General features: G+C 40.4%; 1 protein-coding gene across 1 annotated transcript in view; it reads right to left on the bottom strand.

The window, feature by feature from the left end:
- DNAH9 (dynein axonemal heavy chain 9) overlaps positions 1–18,349 on the bottom strand; it is a 408,742-nt gene that overhangs the window by 324,432 nt on the left and 65,961 nt on the right. Inside the window, exons 16-22 of the mRNA XM_030208005.1 lie at positions 17,896–18,092; positions 16,729–17,153; positions 14,219–14,441; positions 12,582–12,748; positions 10,758–11,628; positions 4,588–4,718; positions 467–593 (exon numbers count right to left, since the gene is read on the bottom strand). Coding sequence (XP_030063865.1) covers positions 467–593; positions 4,588–4,718; positions 10,758–11,628; positions 12,582–12,748; positions 14,219–14,441; positions 16,729–17,153; positions 17,896–18,092 — 2,141 coding nt within the window. The remainder of the gene's footprint in view (positions 1–466; positions 594–4,587; positions 4,719–10,757; positions 11,629–12,581; positions 12,749–14,218; positions 14,442–16,728; positions 17,154–17,895; positions 18,093–18,349) is intronic.

The raw sequence follows: 18,349 nt of genomic DNA, 5'->3' as shown, positions 1-18,349 counted from the left end.
CCCTGCTTATACTATTCCTAATTTCAAAATAGCAACAACAACATGCAGCAATCTCGCAAGGCTGCCGTGGGAAGTCCCAGTCACCATTTTGGAGTACACAGTCACTGGGGGCAGGAGCAACATGGGATACTCCTGCCCCAAAGCCATTAGACCACCAGGGTCTTTAGAAGGTAGGCCCGGGAAAGGCTGGTGGAGTAGGTGTGTGGCCCGGGATGGGTTCTTTTTCTTAGGGTGGTGGGAGACTTGCGGCAGCAGGAGAGGAGGGCCATGGCCATAGCCACATTTTTGGTTTTGGTTCTGATTCCAGCCAAAACCGAGAGGAGGATTTTCGCTGCGGATTCAGTTTCGGCCAGCCTCTAGTAATTCCCAGCAGTGATCCTTAGGGAAATCCTAGTAATTCCCAGCAGTGCTGCTCAGGGAAATCCTTCAGTCACACTTCAGCGCAGAGTAAGCATGCAGTACTTACCAGCTGAGGGTTGGTACCATTTGAAAGAATGTCCAGTAAATCCGCAGAAGATATAAAGTAAAACCTGGGGAACGCCAGCCTCTTGGTATCCAGGTATTCAGCCAGCGCCTTTTCACAAAGAGAGAGTCTAAAGAGGAAATACAGAGCACCATAATAACCCACAAACCTCCCCTAAATAATAGGGACACTCACAAATATGGCTCCGTGGAGCTTTCAATATGGCTTTTTTATATGCATGAATTTTTTAAATGATACAAAATCATAATGTAGGGGTCAATATTAAAAGCAATTTAACTGACCAGAAATGGATCTTGGCTACTTAAACCACTTATGTGGGGCTGTCCACTGATATTCAGCAGCACTTTATACAACTGGTTATCTGGTGAGGTGGGAGAAGGGTAGCGGGATATAGAAATTTGTTTTAGATAGTACATACATCTTGCACAGAGAACCGAGAAGAGCTTATTTTGATAGAACATATTTTCTGAATAAGATTGTTTTCTATAGCTTTGTGGAATTAAGTGTAACAAGTGATACAGGTCACAGATGCTGGCAGCGTTTTCCAGATCTTAGCAGCTTGATAAGGGAATAGGCCTGTGAAGATTCTCTTTAAGTGGAACCCTTTGAAGGTTGGAAAAGATAATTTGGATAGATTTCTTGTGCCATGACCTGAGTTTAAAGCTGCAATTAAAGGGAACATATACGATTGGAGCGGATCCCTGCAAGATTTTAAAAACAAAACAGCAAAGCTTGAAGATAATCCTTGCCTGCATGGGTAGCCAATGTAATTGCACATACAGGGGAGAGACCCTATCGTATTTTTTCAGACTGCCAATTAGTCTTATGGCTGTGTTTTGTATTGTTTGTAATTTTTGCAATAGATATTTGGTGCAGCCTACATAGATTGTTACAGTAGTCCAGCTTGGTGAGAATCAATGCCTGAACTACTATAGTCTGAAGTGATCTTGTGTAAAGTACTTCTTGACTTGTCTAAGACTATGCATTAGAAAAAAAACTATTTATTTATAGTTCCAATTACTTGCAGTTCCCAGGACAAATGTTGGTCTATTGTGACCCCCTAGGATTTTCAGTTGTGGTTCCAATTTGTAGGTTAGACCATTTATTTCAAACAGGTAGTCTTGATTAACAGCATCCTTTTGGCCAACAAAAAGGAATTTCATTTTGTCACTATTTAGTTTTAGGCAGTTTTCAGCCATCCATGTGGTCATTAGGGATAAAAAGATGTAGAGTATCTTTTTTTTGTGAAGTGCTAAACCTTGAGTGAAGGCTATCTACAGAGGAGTTGTCAAGTCACATTATTCCCCAATGCAGTTGAATATCAAAACAGGGCTGCAGTCAGGTTTATAGTGACCGGCTATGGAAATGAATTAAATAAAACACGATTGGATGTGAAAGATATCTGTTGGAGAGATGAATATTATACACATCATGCTACATTGTTGAGACTTACTGACACGCATTGGGTGATATTATTGGCACCTCATGTATAAACCGATCTTAGGCTTTTTACTCTGCATTTTGGATGCTGATACTAATTTTGAGAGAATTTACATCTTGCTATAGACTATATACAGAGTTTTGTTGACCTTTGATTAAATGTGTCCCCACCTTTGATGCTGAAATACTCTTCGGTTAGGTGAGCAATTCTCCAGCAATAATTTTTGCGTAGCTGTTTTTTCTTTTAAAGATACAGTTGTCACAAATCCAGTCTGGTTATTGTTTGAGCTAGATTCAGTTGGGGTTTTTTGGGGAGGGGGGGGGGGGGGTTATTTGTTTGTTTTTTAATTTTCCTGGTAATTGAAATCACCTATTATAGTGTTGCCAAATTTGCTAACTTCTCTAATTTCTGCTTACATTTCATCATCCATCTGTTCATTCATGCCTAGCAAATGGTAGTACCTACCAGTATTCTCTTTCCCTTCTCATATGGAATTTCTATCCACAAGACTCCATGTTGCTATCTGTTTCCTGCTAAATTTTTATTCTGTTACACTCATTTTTCTCTTTAACATTTACCTCTATCCCCCTTCCAATCTGATCCACTCTATCTCTGTGATATAATTTGAACACCATTTGTAAACCTCCTTTCACTAGGTCTCTGAGATGCCTATTATATCTATCTTTTCATTGAGTATTATATACTCTAATTCTCCAATTTTATTTTTTAAGCTTCTAGCATTTATATACAGATACTTCAAAGTGTGCTTTTTGCTTTTATCTATAAGCTGCTTAGCAGCTGACAGGAATAATTTGCAGTCTTCCTCTGTTCTCTCCTTAAAGGGTCCTGAATTATTTTCTTTTTGTTGCAGCCTCTCTATTGGGATGCCCCAACTTCCCTGTTTTGATGATATCTTTGAAAGATACCTCACTCTCAACTATACACTCCCGAGTGATTGTTGGCTTTCCCCAGATTCTAGTTTAAAAGTTACCCTATCTCCTTTTTAAATGTTAATACTAACAGCCTGGTCCCATCTCAGAGTGCAGCCCATGTCTTCCGAATAGGCCCCGTCTTCCCTAGAATGTTGCCCAGTTTCTAACAAATACAAATCTCTCATCCCTGCACTATTATCTCTTCCATGCTTTGAGACTCTGGAGCTCTGCCTACCTCTTGGGTCATGCAAGTGGAATGGGAAGCATTTCTGAGAATGCTACCCTGGACGTACTGGATTTCAACTTTCTATCCAAGAGCCTAAATTTGGCATCCAGAACCACTGTACCACATTTTCCTGTTGTTGGTACCCACATGTACCAAGATAGCCAGCTCCTCCCCAGCACTGTCTAAAATCTTATCTATATGACACATAAGTTCCATCACCTTTCCACCAGGCAGGCACGTGACCAAGCGATCCTCATGTTCACCAGCCACCCAGCTATCTACATGCCTAATTATTGAATCTCCATCTAAGATGCCTGTTCTAATGCTTCCCTCCTGGATCTGAATAGCATCTCTTTCAGAAGTATCTCAAACAGAGTTACATTCAAGTTCAGTACATATTTCCCTGTCCATGGAGTGCTCAAAATCTAAGTCTGTACCTGAGACAATGGAGAGTAAAGTGACTTGGCTGAGGACAAGTGGAATTTCAAAAAGACATTCCTGGTTCTCAGCCCTCTGCTCTAACCATTAGGCTACTTATGCATCTAACCAGCTATCATCTGAGTGAATCCTGCAGCATCCATTGCAGCAAAAAAAAACCAAAACAAAACATATCACCTGGCCATCCCTGTTATGTAAATTCAAATGTAAATTAAAACATCCTAAAATAATCAGGGACAATAAATGCAGTTCAGGTCCCAAACGCAGTCTCAAATTTCTTTCAGTCTAGTTACTTTTCAAGGATGATGATATAATAAAATCCTTTACTGCTGTTTCTAAAATGTCCAAATGTATGTCTATCATGACTGTTGTGTGTCTTATTAATACATATGTTTACAATCTGTATTTTATGCTTGTATGCCAGTGGACCCTTGTTTGATGAATGGTTGTAAAGTTGAATAAATAAATAAAAAGATATAAAGTATCTTTTTTTCCAAATATTCATTGAATACACACAGATGATGATGGTTCCTTAGAATTAAAAAACGATGGAAATTAGAGCAGTTTGTGATTAATTCCTATGTTTGCAGCTGAAACAGAAAATTAAACATGGGTGGCAGTGCATAAGAGATGAGAAAAAATTCAATCAGTGGTAATTCTACTCATTTCAAGCAATGGTCAAACAGCAAGGCAGTAACAGATGCTATAAAGGGCAGCGGTATTGAATAAGGGATGGAGAGAAATATTTTTATCAGTGGAATATAGGTAGTAGCAGAAGCCAAACAAGACAACAGGAATAACCAGGTTGAAAAGAAACAGAGGACCAAACACTAAACCTGGAAGTACCCAATCTTTATGGGGAAAAAATTAGACAAATAAGTTCACACCTTAACTTTATCAGAGAGATTCCAGAGACTGGTGCTGGGCAAGAGGTGGAATCTTTGGTAAAACAGAACGATTCATGGTGAAAAAGGCAGCATTGGAGTTGAAAAGGATGAGAAGAGAGTTCAATGCGTCTTACAAAATACCTTGTATAAAACCCCTACTACAAAACAAGGGCATTCACCTGCTCTGGATGTCTTCCAGTTTCTCATAGAGGCCGGGTTTGTTGGTAGCTTCCACCACGTTTGGCGTTCTGTTTGCTTCATAAGCCAGCTCCTTAAAATCTATATCAATGCCTTCAAAGCGCTTGGAATCCTGCAAAGTATGAGACAGATTATATTAAGCCTGCCCATATAAATTCTATCTCCTTATACTGTCTTACATATAATAGTGTCCCCAATTTCATGCAGTAGCTCAGGGGTAAATTTTCTCTTGAGAATTTAAAACTTTATGGCAAAGAGTATTATAGTTTTACGACTAATTTGCATACAATTTCTATTATATGCAAAACCTTTACATTATGAAAATAACTTCCAATCTTTCTTGTGTGTATGGCTATTTTATGAGGTGACGTAATTATTTTTTTTAAAAAGGCAAATTTTACTGCTCTGATTATTTATGAACTTCTCATATTTTTTGTTTTTTCATTCTCTTCTTTATTTTAGTTTTTTAAACCTTTCTGTCTTCACCTTCTCTAACTACAGCCTGTCTGCCTTTTCCTTTCTACTTCCACCTCTCAAACTATTATTTCTTCTTCCCAGACTCTTTTATTTAATCTTTTCTGCAGCTTTTGTTCTCTCCAATCCACTCCCTCCTACTTTCTCCCATGCTAATCCCACCCTCATTCCAGCACCCTATCATCCCTCATATCCTCTTTCCTTCCTCCAGCTACTCTTCTCTATTTTCATATGCTATGTCCCCACTCCCATTCATAACCTTCTTTCCTTCATCCAGTTCCTCTCCTTTCCCTCTATCTCCAGGCCATCACCGATCTCTGACCATCTTCCTTTTCTCCACCATCTCTCTCTCTCAAAACTCTATTTCTCTCACTCATTACATTAGAGTTAAGACTTATAGGCTATATATACCCTACATTGGTTCAGCATGGTTTAAAAAAGAATAAGAGAGGGCAATCCCTCAAACTTACATAAAAATGTAAAACAACATTTTATAAATACTCATCTTTTAAAATTTAAAAAATCATGTTTTTTAACAATTTGTGAAAAATCCTATAATTGGACTTATAGCAAATAAAAGCTGGTAATATATTCCACCATTTTGCTCCTTGGTACGCAAACCTCAACAAAAATATTGTCTTATAGAGTACCCCCAAAGCGGAGGGAAACTGAAGGGACAAAAAATGTCTAGGCTTGTCTAACATCATAATCAAGGATATCATATATTGAGGGGTCTAACCATATAAAATTAGAAAAAGAAAGCACAGCTTAAATACTGAACGAGCTTCCTCTCCACCCTACCTATCGCTCTATACTCTCCCCTACTCAAACTTTGAGCCTATCCAAGGCAGCAAAAGACTGCATAGGACATGAAATGCTGCTTGAGTCATCCTCCTGCCAGCAGTGAGACGCTGGTGATTGGACCACAAGACAAATAATATTCTTTGAAAATTGTTTCAAAGATTTGAAACTTTTACCATAAAAACTTGAACATCCATTTTTAGAAATCTAAAAGCATGTGCATATATGCTCAGTCCACTCAACGCCCAACTTCAGGAATGCTTCTCTAATATGTGGGTACAATTATTCATATATGGGCTATATGTGCATAAGTGTACCCATGTATATGTTGGACAATTTTCAAAAAACTATATTACACTATGGGAAAAGTCATAGAAATGCTTTTGAAACTGTTTTCAAAGTTTCCATGAGGGATCTACTCATGTATAATCTCCCCTCATCCTTATCTCAACAGGAAGTGTTAATAATAATGAACATGCTGCATAAATATAATGAGAAACCGTTGAACAGTATAAAGTTCCTATGGTCAGTGAAGTGCAAGTATTAAGGCAAAAGACCTATGAGTCACAAACCTGTGAAAACAATGAGGGAGTCATAGAATCAACCTTGAGCAGCCTGGTGTGAAGCAGAGACAGGAGGCTGTGTAAGGGGGGGCAGAAGGAATGTTGCTTGCAGACATTTGTAGATAAGGAATGTGAGAACAAGCTTCAAAGAAAAGGGTTGCTGATGTGCACACATTGGGTGCAGTATGAATGTAAGTGTATTTAAACTGAGGAGAAGATAGGTATCCTAAGCAAAGCAAAGTAAGATAAGCATATATCTCTGTATTACTGCTGAGCAAATATATATCTCTGTATTATTGCTAAAAATATATTGTGTAAGCAGACTTTGCTTCCAGTGTGGTGTTTCCACGCTGCCTCTGTTCGACGGAGGACAGTTGAAAAAATAAAAATATTTTGGTTATTCTTCTTTATAATAGGTGTCAGTTTCTTTGTTTACACACATATAAGGTGTAAATCAACAAATTGGCGACCGCGGCAGGACGCGGCTGCCGTCGTTCGGATTAAGTTTTTGGATTGGTAATCGTGTGACTTTCTTTCCTATGATCTCCAGAAATGGCCAGCCTGGATTGAGTAGGTTATAGACTGTCAATCAGCTGAACCGTGAGTATATCTTGAAGCAAAGTCGTTTGAAAAATTGCTTTTTTATTTTTATTCTTGTATCTTTCATTATTTATATTATTGTTTGCTGTGTATTTTGCTAGCTTAGGCATTGTTTGTTATTATATCATGAGACCTTTTCAGTCTAAGAACGAACTATCCCCTCAACCCGCTGCAGAGGGTCAGGGAGAAACATCTATCACTCCTTATGTTTTGTATGTAGATAGCCGAAAGAATTGCTCACCCCTTGTGCATGTTAAGGATACTTTTCCCTTTGAGGCACCCATTATTCAAAAGGTCTGTGAAAAATGGGCTGGATATGCCTCACAGGATTCATTTTTATCATGGCCAGGTGGTGGTTCATTTGTAAGAACTCAGCTGTTGTCTGTTTTAAAATACATACAACAAACCAAAAAGGGAAAATCCTTGCAGAAACACTTACATGTTTTAAATCTTTTTATGGTAGCAGCAGACTTATACCATGCTGATAAAATGAAAATTGAGACACAGACGCGTGAAACAGCATGCATGACGGCAGACGAGGAATTTCAAAAACAGCCTCCTTATCAGAGCTCTGAAGCTGCCGCAGCAACACTACAACATCTTGGATACCTTTTGCAGAACCAGCTGCCACTGCTGAATTAGGAATGTTAATTAGAGAATTTACAATCATTCTTACATGTTGTTACCCATGAATTGGACATTGCTTTAACCGCCCTACAAAGGCAAATTGATGATGATGTTTGTGAACTTATTAATGATACATCATGTTGTGCAGTTATTAGAAATCAATCTATTATTGTTAAAAATGCAATGCAGCGCATTCTTTCTCTAGCAAGAATTCAAGTAAGTGATTATGAAGGGATATTGGACACGTCATGGTGGGATACCATAAAAAATTGGTTTGGAGGATTAGGTCCATGGTTAAGAGGGATTGTGACTGGATGTATTGTTTTCATATGTGTTGCAGGACTCTTATTATGTTGTTTGCCTTGTGTACTTGGTTGCTGCAGACGAACATGTCAAGATTCATTGAAAATGACCATGGTAACTCAGATACAAAATATAATGCCTGACACCAGTGACTATGAACCAAACTGTCCTGGGTTACTGATGACTCCCGAAAGTTCTGTGGTTTGATAGAAAATGTTTGTCATTGCCATGACGGCCTGAGGTGTTACCTATTTATAGGATGATGCCCAGTCTAACAGTGATGAAAACTATAACCATGAAATTTTGGTGAACCTTGCGTTACAAGGTTCAAGGGAGGATTTGTTAATAATAATGAACATGCTGCATAAATATAATGAGAAACCGTTGAACAGTATAAAGTTCCTATGGTCAGTGAAGTGCAAGTATTAAGGCAAAAGACCTATGAGTCACAAACCTGTGAAAACAATGAAGGAGTCATAGAATCAACCTTGAGCAGCCTGGTGTGAAGCAGAGACAGGAGGCTGTGTAAGGGGGGCAGAAGGAATGTTGCTTGCAGACATTTGTAGATAAGGAATGTGAGAACAAGCTTCAAAGAAAAGGGTTGCTGACGTGCACACATTGGGTGCAGTATGAATGTAAGTGTATTTAAACTGATGAGAAGATAGGTATCCTAAGCAAAGCAAAGCAAAGCAAAGTAAGATAAGCATATATCTCTGTATTACTGCTGAGCAAATATATATCTCTGTATTATTGCTAAAAATATATTGTGTAAGCAGACTTTGCTTCCAGTGTGGTGTTCCCACGCTGCCTCTGTCCGACGGAGGACAGTTGAAAAAATAAAAATATTTTGATTATTCTTCTTTATAATAGGTGTCAGTTTCTTTGTTTACACACATATAAGGTGTAAATCAACAGAAGTCACATTCAAAGCCTCTCTCTCTGCTGGTTCTTATTCCAGGATTCAGATGCATTGTTTTCTTTCATTTCCCCTCACATAAAAAGGAGAGCTCTAGCAGTGGGTATGTCTTCCTTTGAAAGTTTTCCTACAGATGATGCTTATTAGCATACTCTTAGCCAGTAACTGTTTAAGCAGTAGCTCTGTGATGTCCTCCTGAGGGCCAATGAGTGCTACAGGACTGGCAAACCTGACTCTGGAATTTTTTGTAAACAGAGAACAAATGAAATAAAAAAGAAAACATGCAATCCACGTGTCTCCAATACTCCAAGAGTAACAGCAGCTTTGGTAGAATAATTTATCTGATATCCAGCATAGAAATAAGGGCAAGTTAGATGCAAAGTACTGATAAGGAGGGCATAAAGAAGCTTGTCATAGAGGCAAGAGCACAAAATAACTTTTTCAGTTACATTAGAAGCAGAAAGCCTGCGAGGGATTCAGATGAAACAATTACATCATCATGAAGTAAAAGGGGCATTCAGGGAGGGCAAGGCCATAGTAAGAGACTAAATTAATTGTTTGCTTTGTTCTTTAATGAGGAAGATATAAGGATGCTACCCCTGCCAGAAATGGTATTTAAAGGTAATGATATGGAGGAATGTAAACAAAGCTTAGTGATCCTGGAAAATGTAATAGGCCAAATCAACAGCTAAAGGGCAGCACATCACTAGGATTGGATGGTACACACCCCCAGAGTACTAAAATAACTCAGAAATTAGACTGCAGATCTACCATTAGTCTGTAATCTATCATGAAAATTATCTATGGTATCTGAAAATCAGAAGGTGGCCAAGATAACATCAATTTTTAAAAGAGTTCCAGAGATAATCTGGGAAACCACAGCTAGTGAGACTGACATCAGTGTTGGGCAAAATAGTAGAAACAAATATAAAGAACAAAATTACTGAATTACTATAGATAGACACAGTTTAATGGCCAAAATCAACATGGATTTTGTCAAGGGAAATCTTGCTTCACTAATCTGTTACATTATTTTTTGAAGACATGAACAAACCTGATTAAAGGTGAGGCAGTTGATACAGTGCATCTAGATTTTTAGAAACTTTTCACAAAGTCCCTCATGAGAGAAAGTCCTAGGGAAACTAAAAAAACGCCACTTCCTGCTGTGGATTGGGAACTGCTTAAATATGGAAAACAGAGAGTAAGGTTAATTAGTCAATTCTCTCAATGGAGTACCATGGGGATTTGCAGTGGGTCCGATGCTTTTTAAAATATTCCTAAATGATCTAGAAATGGTGACAAGAAGTTAAATGATCAGATTGGCAGGTGACACAAAATTATCACATGCAAATTATAAGAAATTACAGGAGGACCTTGGGAAATTAGAAGACTGGCTATCCAATGGCAGATGAAATTTAATATAGACAAAAGCAAAATGATGCACATAGAGAATAATAACCCAAAGTATAGCTACATGATGCTAGGTTCCACATTATCAGTCTCCACACAGGAAAATGATCTAGGTGTCATTGTGGACAGTATATTCAAAGTTTCTGCTCAGTGTGTGGCAGTGGCCAAAAATGCAAACAATATTAGGATTTATTAGGAAAGGAATAGAGAGCAAAACAAAAAAACATATCATAACGTATCTACCACCCCATGGTTTGACTGAATTTTGAGTATTCTGTGATCTGCATACAATGGGTGCAGTGGACAAACAAATCATTCTCGTGCATATTCATTAGGGATATTTTGAAAACCTGTCTTCTTGCAGCCATTGAGAAATGAACTTGAACAAGTCTACTTTAAATGAAGTATTTTTTTAAATAAACAGCCACAATTGCTGCTCTTGCTGCAATTAATGTACCTCAGGAAGCTGAGCACGGATATCATCTGAACCAATGAAGATACTTTCCAGGTGGGACCAAGTACGCTGCACCTCAAACCAGATGGAGATGACTGAGTCTGCTGTGGACAGTTTCTTTTGCCAGCCAGATACCTCCTCAAGGAAGAAAGCAATGTACTTGGAGGTCATTAAATTTTGTAGTTGCACCTGGTTATCTTCCAAGGTTTCAATGAGCTCCTCATCTGATTTCAATAGTGGGACAGATGTCCGAGAGTGAGGTTCATACTGAAATACCATACCACTCCATGTTGTGTCCAGCTCCTTCAAGACCTTTTCCATGCCCATTTCCTTCACAGCTTTGTCAACAATACCACGAACTTCATCTTCAAAATTATGTAAGTTTAGTTTCAGCAAATCAGCCAGAATGGTGTCTTTATCCATGATGAATCTGACTCCAGTCGCTACCATGAGTTGATTCCAGTGTCTCTCTCTGATAGCAGGATTTTGCAGCTCTGACACAGCTCTTAGAGATGTCAGAATATTCTTTACTTGGTTGTCCAGTCCTGTAAATGCATCCCATGCTCTCATCTCTTTGTCCAAATTGCGAATGTCTTTTGCAAACCTTTTACACTCCAAGTCCATATTCTCTACATTGATATTTTGCCACCTAGTTTTTTGCCAGTCATCCATGCTGGATTTGACCAAGCAAATCATGTCCCAGAGTTCTTTAAGAAGACAGACTTCCCTCCTGCACTGTTTCAGCTGTTTGTAATCAGGGACATTAACTTCAAATAATGCCACTGACTCATAAATAGAAGCCATGGTGGACTCCATGTCCTTTATCTCTTTATGCTTTGCATCTAACATCTGGTAAGGGGTTGGGCTGTCATATCTGAAGACAAAGAGAAAGCATCTTTCAACATTAAATGTATAACAGTAATGAAGGAACCAGCATTTTCGGCGTTGACAGAAAAGCACCATTAAAATTACATAAAACAAGTTATTTTAAGATAAAAGAAACCTTTATGTTGAAGATTTATCTCTTTCAACCAGATGTCTCCCCCTCCAATTCAGTCATGCACTGTCTCTTCCCTCTGCAGTGATACCCCTCTTGTTCCCCTCCACCCGGCTCCAGTGCTCAACTCCTCTAGACTGGGCTCAGCAAATATTCTACTCTCTCTGAGCCCAATTCCATTACTCTGTCAAATCTTCTCTACCTGGTTCAGTCAGTAATCCCTACAGATCCTGACCCATAAAACTCTACAATCTGGTTCTCCCCCCTACTTATCTTCAATCATCATCCCCTACACACCAGCTCGCACTCTTCGCTCTCTGGAAGGACACAGTCTTAGTTCTTCCCTCCCCAAGATCAGCCCACTAGGAAATCACTAGATCCTCCGCTTTTTTTTCTTTCTTGCTCCTAAGTTATGGAATGACCTGCCCCCTCTCTTAGATCAGAATTCTCTCTTTCCAGATTCAAATCCTGCTTAAAAAACTCAACCTGACTTTTAATGTAACCACAGATAGCTCCCATTGACTGGTGGACTATGCGTTGACCTGACCTCACTTGATCCTGGACGGCCTTTTTACTGCATAAACTTGAATGACTGTGTTCTTTTATATGTTTGCTTTCTGTCCTATCAATACTTGGACTTCCCTTTCTGAATCCCTTTTATATTTTTTAATTAGTTTTGTGATCATTTTGACCTATCTACTGTAAAAGCGGTATATCAAATAGTAAATAAACATAAACATATTTATGTTTATTAAAATTTATTATACCATCCTATTTGAACATAAATCCTCCTTCTCTCCTCCGAGACTCCTTTTCCCCCTGTGCTGTACCTGAAAGGAGCTTCCTTGCGGAATTTCTCTTTAAATTTGTGCTGCTCAACATCAAAGGATGCACAGCTCCTACGCAAGACTGCTACTTCATTTGCCTGCAGTGGAGCCACGTGCTGTTTCACCGTAATCGCCATCTTCTTAATGTTGTTCCACTTTTCTGGGAGTTCCTGCAAGCAAAAACGAAACAGATATACTGTTGAATAGTAGCCCCCCCCCCCCCAGCAGGGCCACCAAGAGACAAAGGCAAGCCCGGGGCAAACAAGGACCCACAACCACCAGCCCCGCCCTTGTTTTTGTAAAAATTGAAGCCTCCCCCCCCCCCCTCCACACACATTTAAAAACAGCAGTTCTTTGCTGGCAGTGAGCGTGAGCACCCAGCGACTGATATACACTGCTCCCACCAGCCCCACAGCCGTCCCTCTGACATGTTCCCACCAATGCGGGAATAGGAAATTGCATCATAGAGAAGGCTGTTCGGCTGGTGTTGCTGGCCATTTGTGCTCAATGCCAGCAAAGAACTGCTGTTTTAAAATGTATGGGGGTGCCTCAATTTTTACAAAAACAAGGGCGGGGCTGGTGGTTGTGGGTCCTTGTTTGCCCCGGGCTTGCCTTTGTCTCTTGGTGGCCCTGCTGGGGGGGGGGAGTACTTTATTTTTCAACAGGATGGAGCTCCAGTGCATCCAACCTTGCAAAACAATTGTTTCTCATGAGTACCTACTTCCTTCATTTTTACACCCCAGCAGTCATACGTAAAATAAATAAATAATAAATTTAAAAAAAAAAAACACAATTGTGCTCTTAATTAATGAAACCCCAGAAGCCCACACAGGGCATGGCATTGATTTTCTGGTTTTAGCACCAGTGGCAGAAAAAAAAAAACCCCTCTGTCTGCCTCCAGCTGAATATTGGCTGGATTATGCCCAAGTCTTTGAAAATTTACCCCACAGCATATAAAGCAAGATGACAAAGCAGCAATTTGGTATTTTATATACAGTGTGAAGCTGCAATTTAAATTCTGAAGTCATTTTGTCAGAGCTTGAGAGCACAGCAAGCCCCCAAAAAGGTACAAAGAAGGGAGTCTGCCTTCACACAAAATAGCACAGACTCCAAGTTGAAGCTTGGTTTCATTCACTGCTTGGAGTAAAGGATCACCAACAGGGCCGGTCAAACCCGGTAAGTGGGGTAAGCGCCGCAGGGGGGGCGCCTGCCTTCAAGGGCGCCGCTGTGGCGCTGTGCCGCCATACCGTGCCACCCTTGGTGCTTTAAATCTTTAATTTACCTCCGCTCCAGCAGCCACATCATTTGAAAGCCCTGCATTCCCTCCCTTCGTGAATTCGTTCCGCAGTCCCGTCTTCTGACGTCATTTCCTTGAGGGCGGGACTGCAGAACGAACTCACGAAGGGAGGGAAGGCTAGAGACGGGGCAAGGCTTTCAAATGACGCAGCTGCTGGAATGGAGGTAAATTAAAGATTTAAAGCACCAAGGGCGGCGGAGGATGGGGGTGAAGGAGAATCGCTGGACAGGGGCAGGGTGGGAGAAGAGAGAAAGGAGATGCTGGGGGGGAGGGGGCGCGCGGGCGCCAACTCATAGTCTGCAGGGGGGCGCCAGAGACCCTAGGACCGGCCCTGATCACCAACCTCCAGTTGTCTATACACGTCATCAGGCAGCTCCTGCTCATATGTCTTCAACAGCTCAATGGACTGTTTAAGTGGCTCGAACATCTCATCGGTGCTGCTCTGCCTCTCTTTCACAGCCATGAGGTGCCCCATGACCTCCACCAAACCACTGTAGTCACCTTCTGACACTCTTTTACTCAAACCTTTCTCTGCCACTTTTATAAATTCCTCCAGGTCAGCCAAGCTGGGTAGAAAACACAAAGGTAGCAAGCAAAGACAAATTTATTTACTATCAAATAAATAGCTGAGTGCTGTCTGAACTTTAAAAGCTAAGTACTTCCACCTCGCTGCGGATAACAGATTTATGAGTCAGTTTTGTACTGACTTTAATTTTTTGGAACTTGGTACAATGTTTATAATTTTGTTTAAGTGGTTTTGAATCTTTACACAGATATTTTGTGTTCAACATGACACGGACTTAAAAGTATTGTCACGATTTAATAGCAGAAAAAAGACACTTAAAAGATTGTGGAATCAGTAGCCCTGTGATAGAAATCAAACACTGACAAAATTTGTATATATCGTTTTGTCACAGTGTTTACACCAAGGTATATCATTTTGGTTTCTGAGGGCTCCTTTCCATTAGGAAAAATCTATATTTCTAGCAGTACAAATGGTTAGAGTAGAACAGGCTATTGCCAAATACAGTTAGTATTAGATGACCCCCTACTCCCCCAGTGGTCACTGACCCTCTCCCAACAACATAAAATGTGAATAAAAATAGTACTCACCAGCCTCTATGACAGCCTCAGATATTATAGCCAGGTCCATTAGAGAGCATGCGGTGGTGGATGCAGTGCCCTATAGACAAGTGGACACAGGCCTATACCTCCCCTTACCTGTTACACTTGTGGTGGAGACTGTGAGCACTCCAAAACTCACTACCCACATATAGGTGCCCCCTTCACTCATAAGGGCTATTGTAGTGCTGTACAGTTGGGGGGCTCAACAGACAAGATAAGGGAGCAACAGTGAGATGTGTACCTGGGAGCCCCGTCTACTAAAAATGCTGACCCCTCCTATATCCCAATGGCTTGATTTTGTACATTTTTAACTTGTACATGGGTTTGTTTTTTTTCGAAAAAGGAATAAAAAGATAAACACACAAAGCACAAAACCCTGTTCAAAATGGTATTTTTGAAAAAAAAAAAAGATAGAGATTTTTCTTTTTTTGAAAATGGTTACGTTTGCTATTTGGATTTGGGGCATTTAGCATAATCCAAAGTCTGACTTAGACGTCGTATCGAAAATGCCCCTCCACGTCTACTGCCTTGGTATCACAGTAGGGATGGGCAGCCAGAAAATGTTTGTTTTGTGTCATTTCAGGGAATGTTCATTTTGATCAAGAGTTTACCCCCCCCTTTCTGTCGTCATGGGAGATGACACAAAATAAAAATTTGTAGAGCTCCCTTCCCCCACCACCAAGAGCAAACTACCTCCATCTTTTCAGCACCGCCTCTCACTCCCTGTAGGCTCTCCAGGCATACATGAATCCCTGATTATCTAGAGTAGGTCCAGTGGGGCAGGAACAATTCCAGTTCACTTCTGCCCATGGCTATGACCACATCCATGGTAGCCATGAACTTTCATTATAGCCCTGAGGCATTATTGCGAACCCGAGACTATGGTGAAATGTCATGGCTTCAGCCATGGGCAGGAGCTAATGGTCATCGCTCCTATTCCAACAGACCCCCAGTAGACCACCAGGAATTTGAGTAGATCCCTAGGGGGCAGGGCTTGGATCACAGAGCAAACTCCTATTATTGCCAAACAAAACCCTGCCCAATTTTGCTTTTTAATGATGGGAAAAAAAAGGAGAAAAAATAAACAAATGAGATAACCAGCATGAACAAGTGTGCATGGATTTTATAGACAACTGTAATAGTGAATTTTAAAGATTGTTTTTCAACTCTGCCTTGACCGACATTGCACTCGGGGTCTGTATTTTTGAATTCTGTTTGTGTGAAAGATAAGACACAGATCTAATTAATTTGGTATGTGAAGGGAGAGGTTTAGCCTGTTTCAAGCTCAGACTGGCCACTTGGACTGAGAAACGTGTGACCACATTCCCACAGTACGGATTGTTTACCAAAACAGAGAAATTCTCAAGCATTCTGTAATTTTCCATAGCTGTGAACATGAGATCTAAGCCTAATAAAAAAGGGGCTTCTCTCAGCTGATGTAAAAAGCCTGGATGATGAAAGGACCAGTGATTTAATGACAGGTATTGTTTATATTATAGTGTTATTGTTTTTCCTGGTCTAGAAACTCCTAGCATTGCTTGGATGTAATGATTGTTTATAGGTATTGTTTCTTTTTAGCTATATGGCTTAATCATTGTATATATCTTAATCATTGTGTATTTTAGAACCTCTAATAAATGTCTCATTTAACTAATACGAATCCAAAAGAATCCACAGTAATTACTGAGTCAGTGAGGCAGGCTGTAAAACCTGGTCAGAACAACTCACCTATTTGTGACATGATCAATCAGATGTTGCTTGAACATCAAACTCCATCTCTTGACGACATTCAGCAGAGAAGATTTAAAGGGTCGGGCATCCACTCGCATCCAGCTGCTGAAAATGTTGATGGGCTCTTGGTGGTTCACCTCATCATAGATCCTCTCATATGAGTCAATCTGTTCCTTGAATTGTTGCAAGGTGGGAGGTGTCTCAGGCACACCATTCTCTGCATGGGCTTCTATCTCTTCAGCAGTCAAGACGTGTCCATACAACAAAAACTGACGCATGAATTCCCTCCGATCGTCTACATACAGGTAGGAGTAGTGATCAAAGGAGTTGCGGTACTCAGTACAGGTTGATATGGTGTTCTGTACACATTCCATGAGGAAATTACGCATGTCAGCCAGATCCGCCATATCTTCCATGTCAGCCTTGAACACAATATTCAAAGCAAAGCATTTGTGAAGGCACGGTCATACATAAACTGCACCCACAAATAAACTTATCATTGAATGCAATATATTATACAGTACAATGGGCCAAAACCCAGAACTGTGAACCTGAAAATTCCAATTTGATAAAGTATTTGATACTGCATTAAAGTTAAATATGTATGAAGTACGCAGAAAGATGGAAAAATGCTCAAACATTACTGCCATGGCCAACAGAAATATGAGTACCAGTGTGTTTTTTTTCTAGTGAAAAAGGTACCGGTACTCAAATGCCAGGCCACTGTTCAGGGGTGGGGTGATCACTGAGGGACCCACTCCACAATAGCGAGGACCCTGCAACCAGTCACAGAATCTATGACAAGGCAGAATTGGTGAGTAGGGCCCGAGTTCTTTCATTAAAACTTGGGGACCATGGGTCAATTTTAGCAGACAATGGAAAAGGTGCCAGTAATCAGTACCCCCAAGTAACCCCTCAAAATTAAGCCCTGGCAAGTACTATAAACCAGGAGCAAATTTACCAATAGGTAAAGTAGGCATGTGCCTATGGGCAGCAAGGTCAATGGTGCAACTGCCTGCCTGTCTGAGTCACTTATTTGGCATTATCAGTTGCATTTTCATCTTTAATTATAAGAGTTGAGCAATTAGGACAGCTGGCTCTCAACATGCTTAAGGATAGCAGTGCCAAATTTATACTTCTTGCTAACAACATAAAGGCAGTTACCTGATAATGATGAAAAGGGCTGTGTTCTGCAAGCCTGGCTACCAAAGAAGAGATCCTATAGATGTCATTAACTAGACCCTCAATCATATCATAAAAGCCATCACTGGCCCCCAGCTCAAGAGAAGGACGGAAGATCATGTCTGGGATGGCTAGATCCAACTGCACTTCAAATAGGGGAGCCAGTCCTGCTTTGGAATCTGAAAGAAAGACAGATCTGCTTGGCTAATTGCAGGTGAACTTCACAGTCAAGCCAAACCTCAGGTCAGGTCTTCTGCTCCCCAGGTCATCTAGGGCTGGGAATGTTGCCTCTTCAACATTCATGATACCAGGGACAGACGAGAATTGTGGTCACTACTTAAAGTGGCTAAATTTGGAAACTCAAGACTGCAAGGGTCAGTAGGGAATATAGCTGCATGGTGCCTGGCCAAAGACTATCACTGAAATAACCCAAACT

The sequence above is a fragment of the Microcaecilia unicolor genome, chromosome 6, assembly GCF_901765095.1.
Source record: "Microcaecilia unicolor chromosome 6, aMicUni1.1, whole genome shotgun sequence".
Classification (NCBI taxonomy): domain Eukaryota; kingdom Metazoa; phylum Chordata; class Amphibia; order Gymnophiona; family Siphonopidae; genus Microcaecilia; species Microcaecilia unicolor.
Note: the sequence above shows the minus strand (reverse complement) of the source record. Positions and strands in the feature narration are given on the sequence as shown.